Source organism: Aulonocara stuartgranti (genome assembly GCF_965226115.1).
Source record: "Aulonocara stuartgranti genome assembly, chromosome: 23".
NCBI lineage: Eukaryota > Metazoa > Chordata > Actinopteri > Cichliformes > Cichlidae > Aulonocara > Aulonocara stuartgranti.
In genome coordinates, this window is record NC_138958.1 from 22,542,834 (window position 1) to 22,557,040 (window position 14,207).

Genomic DNA, 14,207 nt, shown 5'->3' on the forward strand with positions numbered 1-14,207 from the left:
GATGGCTCAGTTGCTTTCACGAAAATCTGCACTGGCCCCGGGTCAAAGTTTCCCCACACTCCTGGCAGTGTTTAGCATGTCTGAGGGGAAGCAGTGAGCGTTAAGACTAACAACGAGATTAAATAACGTGTTAACGTGGACAGTTTAGCAAGGTGCCATCCAAGACCGCAATCAGGAGTAAGTAAAGGTGACAAGCAGAGCGTGTTAAGAACCAAATCTGAAACAAACAGACTTTCACTAGAGCTCTGCTCTGTGTCAATATTGCTGTGTGGCTGCTTCCAACAACAACACCCCTGATCATTTTCACATGATATCAAATACCAAACCACTGTCTGATACGTTAGACACCCGGGACAGGAAATGGGTAAAGATTTGATTTTCTAATTCCAGTTTCCAAAGCAACATCTCTCTCTGTTGATACCGACAACTCGCACCAAATCTTCTACAACACGGTTTGATTGCAACAGTGAACATTAATAGAGTCCTTCAAGCATGAGAAAAGACCTGGCAGACCCCCCCACCCAAAAAAAACACCCCAAAAAACACTGGGCCGTAGATTCCAGAGGTCTTGTGTTATCTCTCCTGTTTCAATAAAGCTGTGTCAGACTAGGTTGGAGAAAGAAGCTCTAAGCTCCAGAAAACTGTCCCTGTTATAACCACATCCTTCCTCTGTCTTCCAGGCAGCGAGTCCATCGTCATTCCAGTTGTGGTTTCGAAAAAACTTTGTCCACATGAAAGGAGCCAGCTTGGACAACAGTCAGACTTTGTTATGGTTAAGCTTTTCCGTATTTCTCCTGACAAAATATTGCAACAGCTGTTTTCGGGGTTAATTTGGCAGTGGCATCAGAGAGTTTGTCATATTAGCCACTTTGTTTTCAGGACAGAAATAAGTACAGCCTTCGTATAATTCACATGTAGGTGTCTAAAGCAATGAGAAACATCGGGATTCATTTGTCTTCTGAGCACCTGGAAGGATACAAAAAGATCTTATTTGTGGGTTGTTGTTTTTTTTTTCTCTACTCCGTCTGCTTTGTTTTGGAGACATTCTGGTCTTGCTGAAAGCAATCTGGAATTATTTTCACCCACAAAGAATACAATGCAGTAAATGAGCGGTTTATGGACTTAAAAAGAAAATGCTGTTAGTGGAGAGACAAAACTTCAAGGAAGAGGGAGAAGAAAGAAGCAAGTGGGATGCCTAAAATGTTCCTTGATCCTGGTCAGTGAGAGGATCAAATAAGTTCATAAATACTCTCATATATGTGGGTGAGGCTCGAATTTAGCTTTGGAAACATTCGTCAGACAAACATATTTAGATAATGAACTGCCTTTTTGTTTCAGTACTGAAATGTTTCTTCTGTTTTTTTGTTGTTGTATTTTTTACTGAAAGATGAAACCAGAGTGAAAATTATATTAAAATAATTTATCTTCAATGACCAACCACTAAATGCAACTCTTACAAAAGCGCGTTGGTAAATGAAACCAAATTGTGGTAGCGACTCTCAGCAGAGATTCAGGACTATTTTGGCTAAAATATATACCCACTACTGTGGCAGGAAGCCTTCAGAGAATTACTTGCAAAAGGGAAAATCTGCCCACTTTTGATAATTGGCAGTTGTTTCAGACCCTTTCTATAAGCGATGCGTGCAAAATGTCAATTTTTTTTAAAGGTTTTTGCCTTTTTAAACATTCCTTTGAAAAGGAAAAATAGAGCATTTATAAAAACAGATTACCCCTTCCTCTTAAAACAATATGTAAAAAGATTTGATATGATCTGAAATAATTACACTTGTAGCCTCAAAATTATGTTGCAATGTTTGTAAATAAGTAAATAAGTCAGCAAAACTCACTTCTCTCTGATGATAGCGATACTGAGGTGACATCTTGAGGATATCATGGACTTTTCTGTCAGCAAATGCCAATGTTTTTGCCCCTGTGAGCTGCTGTAGGCCTATGTTAGCTGCTGTTAGTAAAACTTTGTTTTTGGATCTAACATTATTGGACTTGGACAGTTAGTGAATAAACTCGATACTCGACAGACACTCCAGCCTAACATTAGGCAGGCTAACAATGAGCATATTTATGCATGTTTATGTGTTAGAGCCCTGAATTCAGTTCAAGAAATGAGGCTTGAGGTGAGAATGAAACACGAGCCACATATTTGACCGGTCTCTAGCCACAGACATGCGGTAGATTACGTAGAACGGTGATGTCCATCTTGGCCACTATATTCAAGATGGTGGGACAGCTTTGCAGCTTCAACAAAGCAGCGCCTATAACCGTGTCAACCAGCTGGCAGCCAGTTGAGTTGTGCTCATTGACAAAGACTCATTCAGATTGATTGCAACATGTTGGCAATCTGTCTGTATTTATAAACTACACACCAATTATTTGAACTTGAACAATCTCTTTGAGAGTGATTGCAGTTAACAAAAGTGGTCGTCAGTGTTGAATACCCTCCAGCTCTGTGTAACCATTTAGTCACCACACGTGGTAATCGGTCACAGAATGTGAAAAAATTCAACACAATTAAAAGGCAGCCATCGGTTTTGTTTGTAGTTGTAAGGAGAATGCTGTCCTACTTTTACTTGTGACTGAGCCATTAGCTTGGTCTGAATTAGGAGGTAGCTTTGCTATGCTAACTGTATCCTGTCCCAGGTTGTTGTTCAGTTAAGACTTCTACGTGAACAGAAATCAAAACAAGTAAATAAACTGAGCAAGATCCTTAAAAAGTCCATATACAAAACACATCTCGTGCTTTTTTTTCCACATCCATCAGGCTTGATCTGTACAAACATCAGGGACCATCCCTCTCTGTGCTGTTTTAATTGTAATTTTTGTTCGCATGGGTTCAATATCAAAACGTTACATGTGCTAAAACTAAGCGTCGATCCTATTCCACACATGCCAAAATGTTTTTCTGTTTTTCTCCAAATGTTTAGGGGCTGGTAACTGTCAAATTGATTTTCCATATTTCTCCAGACATTCCAAAGCCCAGGAAGAAGTCCCTGTATAATAAAAGGTTTTCCTCTCAGCCTCTGGTCCTCTCAGTCAGACAAGTTGGTGTGGTGATGTGCTCAGTCTGTGGAAACCCAATACTGAGGGGGACGGGTAGAAATTTGCGTCACAAAGCACACATATGGTATAGTATTACTTTGTGGCGGCGAGTGGGTCTGTGACAGGGAACATGTTGTTCAAATGTCTGCCTCAGGGACGTAACACAGCCCTCCAACTTTTAAAATTAGGTTAACTGTGTTTAATCTTCCCTCACTGTGCCCTGAGGTTAATCCTGAACCCAGTGTAACCAGTAAACACAGCGAGAACGGGACAGTCACATTGTCTTTCTGACTATATTAACAAAATAAAAACTTCCATACAGTTTCCTTTTATTCTGTGGGGTTTCTTTTTTACCTGTTAAACGGCCAAAGAAGCGTTTGCACCGCACGCTGTCCCTCACGAGTAGCGTGTAGGCCACGCCCACATCTTCAAACTCCATGTGGATGCTCTGAGAGCCCAGCCCCACCTCCAGGTAGCTCAGCTCCATGATTGGGTAGCTGTCCCTTTTCTGCAGCCAATTGGTGAGCTGGCCTCTGCTGGGAGGAAACAACATGAGGCATCAGGAGGTAAAGAAAATGTCCTGCCTCGCTGACCTCGATTAAACAGTTTACGTGATGTCTGACACTTGTAATCCGTTTGTAAAAGTCAGAGTTTTGTTAGTACAAATCACATCAGTAACTTATGTAATGCCTCATTTTTCAGGGATTAGGACACCGGGTCAAATCCATATTAACAGTCTGGTTTCCGAGACAGTGCCAAGAACAAGAGAATTCAGCACCTGCAACATGCAGTACATAGCAACTTTTGACGCCACCTTGGAAGAGCATCAGAGGAAAAGCTGATGTGTGAGGGAAGTCGACCTATTATGGCCAACAAATTTCTCACAGAGGGGAGAAAAACAGAAAAGAGCCCAGGGACTGCAGACGCTTTGAGATCAATGTGTTTTCAAGATGTGACCTAGAAACAGGTTATTCTGCTCGGCAGGTTGTGCAATATTAACCAGATCCTAATCAGAGGGTGCTGAGTTTTTCACCACCATCACAAGACATAATTGTTATCTGCCACGTGGTTGCATGGAAAAGTCAGCTTTGAGGACGCTGCTTAAACTTGTCCTTAAGTGGCTTTGATTTAATCATCTTTTTATCTGTTTCGGTTTTATGGTCGGCATACCCCTGCTCTTGGGGAAAGTCTTCACACTTGATTCAACGTAAATCAATCACCGAGGCACTGGAGATACCACAAAGCTAGAAAAAGTGCTGAGATCGTTTTTGTCATTAAGGTCTACATAAAGTACTAAAATAAAACTGCAAAACTCATAGTATTGCCATCACAGTTCAAACAAGATACAATAAATGTAAGAAAGCAAACAAATATGCATCATACAGTGTCTTGAAAATGTACTTGCCCCGTCCTGATTTTTTGCTGCTTACCAAGCAAATTATAATATTAGACAACAATAATCCAAATAAGTACTAAATGCAGTTGGTAACTGACAGTTTCATTCATTAAAGGAAAAGAGTTATCCAAACCTACCTCGCTCTGTGTTACAAGCAATTGCCTTGCATTGTAAAATCATGAATAAAGTGGGATTCACCACATTTTTAGAAAGCTGAGTTCAGTTTCACTCCCCAATCTCAGGTCCGATTACTGACAGACCTGTTGAATCAATAAATCACTTAAATAGAGCCTGTCTGTCAAGCGAAGTAGGTGAAATGATTTCAGAACCAACACGTGATGCCACAATCTAAAGAAAGAGCTGAGAAACAAAGTTACTGACATCTTTCAGTTTTTACAAAGCCATTTACAAGGCTTTGAGACTCCAGTGAGAACCATTATACACAAAAGGAGAAAACTTGGAACAGGCGTGAACCGTACCAGGAGTCACCAACCCCCAACAGCACATCAACGACTCATCCAGGAGGTCACCAAAGAACCAGAACAACATCTAAAGAACTGCAGGCCTCACTTGTTAAGGTCAGAGTTCATGATTCAACAATAAGACAAATACTGGGTAAAAATGGCATCCATGGGAGAGTTCAAGGAGAAAACCACTGCTGACCAAAAAGATCACAAAGACAACGTCTCACATTTACCAAAAACATCTTGATGATTCCCAAGACTTTTGGAAAATATCCTGTGGACTCATGAGACAAAAGCTGCACTTTTTGGAAGGTCTGAGTCCCGTTACATCTGACATAAAACTAACAGCATTTCGTAAAATGGACATCATAGCAACAGTCCAGTCAAACATGGTGGTGGTAGTGTGACGGTCTGGGGCTGCTTTGTTCAAGTAAGGAAAATCCTGAAAGAGGATGACTATCAGTTCAGTTCCTGAAGCACCTCTGAATGACTCAAAAAAATTTTTTTAAAAATCCCAAAATGAGGATTTTAGGGTGGCCTAATCAAAGTTTGGATTCAAATCCTGAACTTAAGATGCTTCGGCATTGACCTTAAACAGCATGTCCAATGTGGCTGAATTGAAACAATTCTGCAAAGAAGAGAGGGCCAAAATTCCCCCACAGTGACATGCCAGTTATTGCAAACTCTTGATTCCCCCCCAGGTCTAAATAGTTTTTTTCCCTTAAATGAAATCATCATTTACAAAGAGCATTTTGTATTTACTCAAGTTATATTTATATTATATAAATAAGACCATAAGACTTTGTGGACTGGTGCCAGCAGAACTACCTCCAGATCAACGCCAGTAAAACCAAGGAACTGGTGGTAGACTTCCGCAGGCACAAGCATTCTCCACTGCAACCACTGAACATCCAAGGTATGGACATTGAGGCTGTGGACAGCTACAGGTACCTTGGTGTTCATCTGAACAATAGACTGGACTGGACTCATAACTCAGACGCCCTCTACAGGAAAGGGCAGAGCAGGCTGTACCTGCTGCGGAGACTCAGGTCGTTTGGAGTGGAGGGCCCACTCCTGAAGAAATTCTATGACTCTGTTGTGGCTTCTGCTATCTTTTATGGTGTGGTCTGCTGGGGCGGCAGCATCTCTGCTGGGGACAGGAAGAGACTGAACAGGGTGATCCGAAGGGCCAGCTCTGTTCTAGGATGCCCTCTGGACCCAGTGGAGGTGGTGAGTGACAGGAGAACGGCGGCTAAGCTGTCATCCCTGATGGACAACATCTCCCACCCCATGCAGCAGACTGTGACAGCACTGAGCAGCTCCTTCAGTGGGAGACTGCGGCACCCACGGTGTGGGACGGAGAGATTTCGCAGGTCTTTCCTCCCCACTGCTGTCAGACTCCACAACAAAGACTTTAACTGATCAAGCACACACATCCATACATATGCAATAATACTAAGTGCAATAATCCTTTCTGTCATCGTTGTATTTTTACTCAGTTGTATATAGTATTTGTATTCTATTTTTATCTTATTGTATATTTATTTTATTTTATTCTACTGTATATAGTATTTTATTCTATTCTGTACAGTTGTGTACTGTATTTATTCTTATTGTATTCTAATTTTTGCCTCATAACTTTTGCACTGTCCACTCCTGCTGTGACAAAACAAATTTCCCACGTGTGGGACTAATAAAGGTTATCTTATCTTATCTTATCTTATATTAAAATTGGTTTATGATCTGACTCTACTGACCAATCATACTGGAGCAAGCTTCGGTTGCAGAAGGAAAGGTAAGACTACAGTTACTGAAATACAATCTTGAAATGATTGCCAATCATCTGATGATGATTTAATGTTTTGTTAGCTTTTTAAGATGCTTTTTGCATCAGAAGCAGAGTAGTTGATGGGTTCCAAGACGGCACTGACGGTCATTCATGTTTGCCTTCTCTGTAGTGTTGTTTTTTGTTTGAACAAAAACTTTGTGATTTATCTGGAGCTTTAGAAACTCTTGTCCCCAATTCTGTCACTACAGTTCGTCCCCTCTTCACCGCTACCAAACTAATCACTACTGGCTGAAGTGAAACACATGTGGGTAAAGGATGCTACAAAACTCCATTATGCTGGGAAACACAGAGATTTACTTGGGAAAGACTGGCTTAATCAGCTTTGTGTGAACAAAATTGCTCTACTTACTGCAAATCTGATGTCATTTCCAGGAAATAAATACGTCGATTTGAGACAACCAGCAGCGAGGGAACCTCCCCAGGTTCTCCAAATTTGACAGCTGACATCTGAAAGTCCAGAGAAAAACAAGCAAACAGAAGGGAGTAAATGACAAAAAGCTGGAAAACACTGACTGTCTTAGCAGAAGAACAGAGAGGCTCTCCTGTGCTGATAAACTCTTTTACAACATTGTAATGAGCACCATAAAGTCAACAATAAACTATTAAACAACCACATTATCAGATGAAACCAAGCTCTGTAAGTTTTCTTGTATCATTTCCTCCAATATAACGCAAGAAGTAAGAGAACAAGTGAAAAATGGAGCAGCCCCTGTCACTGGGTAAATAAACATAACCAAGATGAATGGTGTGTGACTTCCTGTTTCCAGCTGCTTGGTCCTTTTTGCTCTTTGTACAAGTGTCTCATAGAGACAAGCAACAGCCTGGTGATTCGAAGAAGTCTCAAACAACATTTAATGACGACAGCAGTGCACAAGCTACACAAAGGAGCCAAAGAAGAGGAAGAAGAAAAAGAAGAAGAAGAAGAGTGGGGCTTCAATGGGATCCTGGGAGATTTACTGTCAGAGTTCGTCTTGGCTGACTGAGATGAAACCGCAGATGAAGGGTAATAGGTCTTAAAGTTGTCACCAGCTATTAAGTTGGAATTTTTTTCACCCCACTGGGGAGATAATCTAAAGTTTTTTGTTGTTTTTTTCCTTTAAAACCACAGTCACAAAAGAAACAATAACACCGACATATAAAAACGCTGCACTGCCAAAATTGAGCGATCAGTCATAGGCTGCCATTGCCGGCAAACTTGTGCTTTAACATAGAGTCTGGAAACAATAGTGTTTGATTTAAAGACCCTGAAAACATATTTTCTCAATCTTCTCTTTACTGTGAATTATGAAACCATACAATAATACATTTTTTTCTTTGGTTTTTAAGCTCTAAGCTCTGTGTGAGGCTCACAAACCTTAAGGAAAGAATGAAGTTCTTCTTCTTCCTCAAAGACTTCTACATCCAGGAAAAGCTTGAGCCGATGGTCCACCACCTCGTAATCCTCAGACAGAAGATCCAAATCATCTAAAAAATATATATGAGAAAAAAAAACTAAGTCATGATAAGTTACAAAGTAACTAAAATCAGCTTTGTATTTATGCTTTCAGATGATTCTACATTAATATCGTTATAGCGTAGCTTCCTGGAAACACTGGGAAGCCTTGCATACAGTATTTCTTGGTTTTTATGAAACCATATTCAGAGTTTACTGTAGCAGACTGCAGCGCTGGCCAACAGCCCTCATGCAGAAAGGCATTTAAGAGCAATAAATCCACCAAAGAACAGCAACAGAAGTTATTAGAACTGTGATGGATGGTTGTAGCTGATCAAAAACAACAGGGCACAGATCTGCAGAGACCAAAGCTGAGGCCTTTGATTTGAGAAGAGTGCAAACAGAGATCTGATTAAAACAGCCTTTGAACTTTCAGATAACTGCTTTTAAATGGGGAGAGGTGCATGCACACACAAGCATACGCACAGGTTGACGAGTCTTTAGAGACCGGTTGAAGAGGTGCTCTGGAACAATGGATGCACTGTGTCGCTAAAAAACCCCCCAAACAAACCCCATATTCAATGTGCGTCAGTGTTTTGGGATGAGTTCTCCAGAACAAAACTGCCATTTCAGAAGGACAGATTACATGGCTCTGCAACTGCAATCTCACAATTGGAAAAAACACAGAGGAAAAAAGATACAGAAAGCTATCATTACGACTCGGCCTTCCCTCTCTGAGGCTTTCATTCCTCTCCCATCACTTCCAGCAATGACTCCAATCTGTCTTGTTGCACATTTACCATGTGGTTCATCTAAAAATGGCAGCCAGATGTGGGGGGGGGAGTCAGATGCTGTCACAGAGATACAGAGCAGCTCAGAGGATTTCTGTGCCACACAATATTCATAAATATTTCTCAGTCTGCGCTCACTTTCAATTAGGACTTACATCTGTCTTTAGCAAAGGCAGTAAAGCCGATGTAAACAGTTTAAACCACATGCCACTGCTGATGTGTTTTACAATGACCACGCGAAGTGCAGAATTTGAGTTTGAAGCAATAAAACTCCACTTATATTTTACTGCTGTTTGGCTTGTTCTTCAATAAACAGTGCTGCCAACAACGTTATTTTAGATGTAAAAATGTATGTATGTGTATGTTGGGTATGCATGTCAGAATTTCACTTGGGTGCGGTTAAAAGGTGCATGTTTAGCTGTATTGTTTTTAAAACTATACTACCGGCTAACAGCCGAAAGGTTTAAAGCATGACTCGAAAGAGTTCAACCACTACTCTTTATGACAAGCGCTCGCTTATCCGTCCAAAGATGTGCACTGTGCCTGCAGTTAACTGATAAGAAGAGTTGACATTTGAGGTGAAGTGATGCTTTCATTACCAAGCTCTTCATTTCTCTTTTACGACAACAGAGTGTTGGAATAGTGACTATAAAATGCTCTACAAGCCTAAGATACAGTGCTGTGAAAAAGCCTTTGCCCCCTTTTTGATTTCTTAGTTTTTTGCATGTGACGCTTATATGTTTCAGATCAAATAAATTCTAAGTTTAAGGTTTTTTATTTACTTGGGTAATCTTTGTCAAGAATTAAAACTTGTTTAATGATTGGAAACATGACAAATATCCAAAAAATTGCTAAATAAGGAAGGGGACAAATACTTTTTCATAGCAGTGTATACAAAAGCCACAGTGTAACATCTGCTGTGCATTGTGCCCGCTGCCACAACAAAAGAAAAACGAAAAGAAAAAAGAGAATAAGGAAACAGTTCAGTCGAGGGTACAACAGTTATTCTGTCTTCCTGCCTTTTGTCACTGCAGAGTTGCTCCAAAAAGTAAACGGTAAACGTCCTGTATTTGTATAGCGCTTTCCCTATGGACCCCAAAGCGCTTTACACTACATTCAGTCATCCACCCATTCACACACACATTCACACACTGGTGATGGCAAGCTACATTGTAGCCACAGCTGGGGCACACTGACAGAGGCGAGGCTGCCGGACACTGGCGCCACTGGGCCCTCTGACCACCACCAGTAGGTAACGGGTGAAGTGTCTTGCCCAAGGACACAACGACCGAGACTGTCGGAGCCGGGGCTCGAACCGGCAACCTACCGATTACAAGACGAACTCTAGAGCCACAATCGCCCTTTATCGTAATAAAGGTAACAAGCTAACAGCTAGACAAAAGAAACAACAGCATGCTCAATTCAAAATGATTAAACAGTCTAATGGGTGCTAAACCACTTAAATCCAAAGTATTAATAAGAACTTCGGCATTCACATTTACAAATATTATAAGAGGAAAGATTGTAAGAGGAAACGGAGAAGCCTTTTAGCCTGTGGCCACCCTCAGCCTTTCCACATTTGGGTGTGACTCTCAATAAACCACCACCTGGTCGTAGTCCATGGCCAGGTGATAGCAAACATTTAAATATTAGTAAGTACAAAGTTAATGAAGTTGTTCATCCACAAACACAGACTGTCTAAAAGCCCCCCCCCCCTCCCCCGACATAAATAACAGACATTTATAAAATCCTAAATCACATGAGTTTGTGATACAATAAAGAAATAAAGAATACATCTCAAAGTCCATGAATATCTTTAAAAAAAACAACATATGTGAATTCATTATATATACATTTTATTACTATAGTTTTATCTATGCACCCAATGAACTAATCATAAAAACAACAACAACACCAATTGCTTATTTAATCTTCCAGGATACCCTGTTGACAGATAATTTATCCAATCAGCTTCGCTTTGGAGGTCTAGATGACTGTGAATGTCAGGCTATAGGGAACGTCTCGTTGTAGTATCTGATTATATCTAATTCTCAGCTCCTCTTACCTTCCCCACACAGCAAAATCCACAAGGCCACTTTAATTAGTGTGCCACATGTGTGGTCCTAAAGTGATTCTGTCACTCAATCTGTCTTTTTTTTTTTTTTTACCTGTATGTGGGTGTAATAAATGATTCCCTTTAATCATCCCATTACAGACCACACAATTCAAATGGCCATTGTGAAGTACAGTACACACCGAAACCAGTAGTTAGGGTACTGTAATAAACAATAACATGTGAGCATATACAAATGTCACAGTGTAACATGTATCCAAATATTGTGCCATGAGCCAAAGAAAACAAAAAACAAAGAGAAAACAAAGGCCTGAACATTTAATTTTATGCTTTAGTTATTTTTGTGTTTATATGATGTTTGAAAGTGAGGAGGAGGAAGGGAGGCTAAGACAGTTTGATCTGAAGAGAAAAACACATGAACTGGTTCCTAAATTTAAATCCATATGGTTAAAAAAGATTAGTGGTGATGCAATCTGCTGAACCCTATTCAAGTGAAAACCTACTACTTACATGCAACTTTCATTAGTAGTCTGAATTGTTGTATTGAATTTATTTTATTTGTTCTAAATGTTTTGTTAAAATTCCTATTTTAAGACCTTAGTGTATTTCCATTTTGTGTATGTAGTTAAATGTCAGGTTAGTATTGTCTTTCTGTCACAGTAAGTCCTGTCCTGGGTTGAAATCTACTGGCTGAACAGCTCAAACGACATAGACGCGGATTTAATGTATGAACCTGGACCCTCATTACTTGCATTGTCTTCAAAGGGCAGACTCACCATTAGGGGTGGACCTTTCTGCAGGCTGTGCTTGCACTTGAGGTGGTGTAGCACCAGTAGTGGTGTAGTGGTAGCTGCCTGCTAGGTCCTCTCTACTTTGGCACACTGAGTTGCAGGAAAGGTGACTGGTCTGACTTGGACTATCTCCAATGAAGAAAGAGCTTCCTTGGGCAGTGACAAACATGGACTCTTCTGCTGCGGTAACAGCTTCTGGGATGGGACTGCTGCTGCTACTAGCATCTGTGTAATCATCCTGATGTAGAACAAAGAAAACATTAACAATTCTGAAAATCAATTACCGCAGGAGACATGGCAAAAGACAGTGAATAATTTAACATATGGGAAATACCTTATTAGCACTTTGCATGCTCACAGTTATGTCCCGATGGTCATCGTCACTGTCGGTCCTGAATGAACGCTGGATGGGTGTACTGCTGTAGGGAGACGTTTGAACAGCCACTTGGACAACATGGTCACTGCCACATTCTGGACAAATCTGACTTTTTCCTGTAAATACACACAAAAAGTATATAGTAAAGGGGACCTGTAAGGTTTTTCCTTATTTTATGTCATAAAAACACTATTACAATGATGCAATCTCATATTAAACGTTGCTAAAAAAATATTCAAATAATGAGGTCAGTATATCTGGATCATGAGAAACTGGGACTGTTGCAGATAGCGGCACATCTTTATAAGATTAATGGTGTGGGCCTCCAAAACAGGCCACAGCTATTCTTACATTTCTTGGTGTACCCCTCCACAATAGGCTGTACTTCTTTTAAAGATTACTGGTGAGGCCCTCCACAACAGGCTGTACCTCTATATAAGCTTATTGGTGAGGCTCTCCAAAACAGGCTAAAGAAGCCCCGGCAACCTGCTGTTCAAACCTTCTGTTTGCGAGGGGCAGCAAATTTGAGAAAAAGAGTAGGCTTAATGGGAGGGTGGCCTTGAAGAGAAAGGAACTAAAAGGCCTTTCTTCATTCAGTAGATGAATGGAGTAGCTACACCAAGACGCGGTAAAAGATACGACTTTTCTAACCTGTGACTCATGCAGAGCTTCTCTTGTAATATCCAAGAGATAGAAATAGGTCCAGTTTAACAAAGTTACTGTAACAACTGTATGGAAATCAAGATGTATTGTTTTTTAATCAAGATATGTTGTTACATATTTTTCATGTCAAGATACAAAAAGACAAGGGTTGTATAATAAACCTGTTTGAACTTAGGTTTTGTACTCAAGAATAACAGGATGTTTAAAAGAAATCTGAAAACAACAGAGGAGAGTGACAGAAAACATGCATGGATATGTTTCAGGTCAAAGGAGATTATATTTTATCTACAAGGAGTGTATTCTGTAACCCACAGGCAAACAACTGTCTACGTCCAGACACGTGCAACGTGAAAAAATCTTTTGTTGCCCAAAATGTCAGCAGAACCACAGACTAAGCACACTAACAAAAGGTGTATGGTTCCAAAAAAAACTCTCCAAACATTTGTTGAACACAGTCTGTACAAGCCCGTGCAGGTCTTAATGTCAGGTTTGGTTGGATTGCGGGTAGGAGGCTGCTGGAATGATGACTATTATCTGCATCCTGCTGAAGTGGGAACTCTTGGCTATGGAATCCACGAGATAACGTGTTTGACGCTTCGAGAGAGGCTGTCTAAAACTAACATTTTGTCTTGTGAAATCATGGGAAACTGATAGTTGGCAAGTACTCTGAAATCAAATGAATTTGGTACTCGCAATGTGTGACCTTGTGTCATTTCTGCTTTGGTTTTTATGGTAGCACAAAACCTGCAGACCCACATATATTAATCATTAAAAAAAATCTGCCTCTTACTATAATAGCATTATTCATTATCTTACTGCATTATTCACCATTTTTATCTTGATAAACAAGATAAAAATGGTGGACATTTTTGGCTTAGTTTCCTCCTGACTCACAGACCTTCTGTTTGCAGGGTATAGAAATGTATATGAAAGTTGGCTTAAAGCAGTGATTCTGAGACATTTTGGCCATCCCCTAGATCAGAGTCCAAAAAGTAAAGCTTCACACCCACCACCGGATTATTGAATTATTATCATTTATTTATGTTTAAACTGCTCATTTTAGTTTAAACTGCCCTTTATTATATCTTTTTATTGGCCATTATGACCAAAATGGCATCTTTTTGTTCACAGTGCTTTGTGCCTGTTTGCCTGTGAAAATAAGTAAACCTATAATTTACTCACCACCCATTTTCATTAATAATAAAGAACCAGCCCAGCTGAACTTTAATAACCTGAGGTTAGCAAGACAGCAGCAGCAAACTCTTCACCGTTTATTTTTATCATTCAATTTATTGTGTATTTTGACCCTGGTCTTCC

At 40.2% G+C, this 14,207-nt stretch overlaps 1 protein-coding gene across 2 annotated transcripts in view; it reads right to left on the minus strand.

Moving 5' to 3' along the window:
* Positions 1 to 14,207, minus strand: part of stk11ip (serine/threonine kinase 11 interacting protein) — a 44,455-nt gene that overhangs the window by 11,713 nt on the left and 18,535 nt on the right. The window contains exons 18-22 of one of the 2 annotated variants that reach the window (XM_082524898.1): positions 12,186 to 12,343; positions 11,837 to 12,089; positions 8,118 to 8,227; positions 7,113 to 7,210; positions 3,409 to 3,587 (exon numbers count right to left, since the gene is read on the minus strand). In XM_082524898.1, coding sequence (XP_082381024.1) covers positions 3,409 to 3,587; positions 7,113 to 7,210; positions 8,118 to 8,227; positions 11,837 to 12,089; positions 12,186 to 12,343 — 798 coding nt within the window. Of the gene's footprint in view, positions 1 to 3,408; positions 3,591 to 7,112; positions 7,211 to 8,117; positions 8,228 to 11,836; positions 12,090 to 12,185; positions 12,344 to 14,207 lie in introns of both variants that reach the window. The other variant, XM_082524897.1, reaches the window with a different exon arrangement.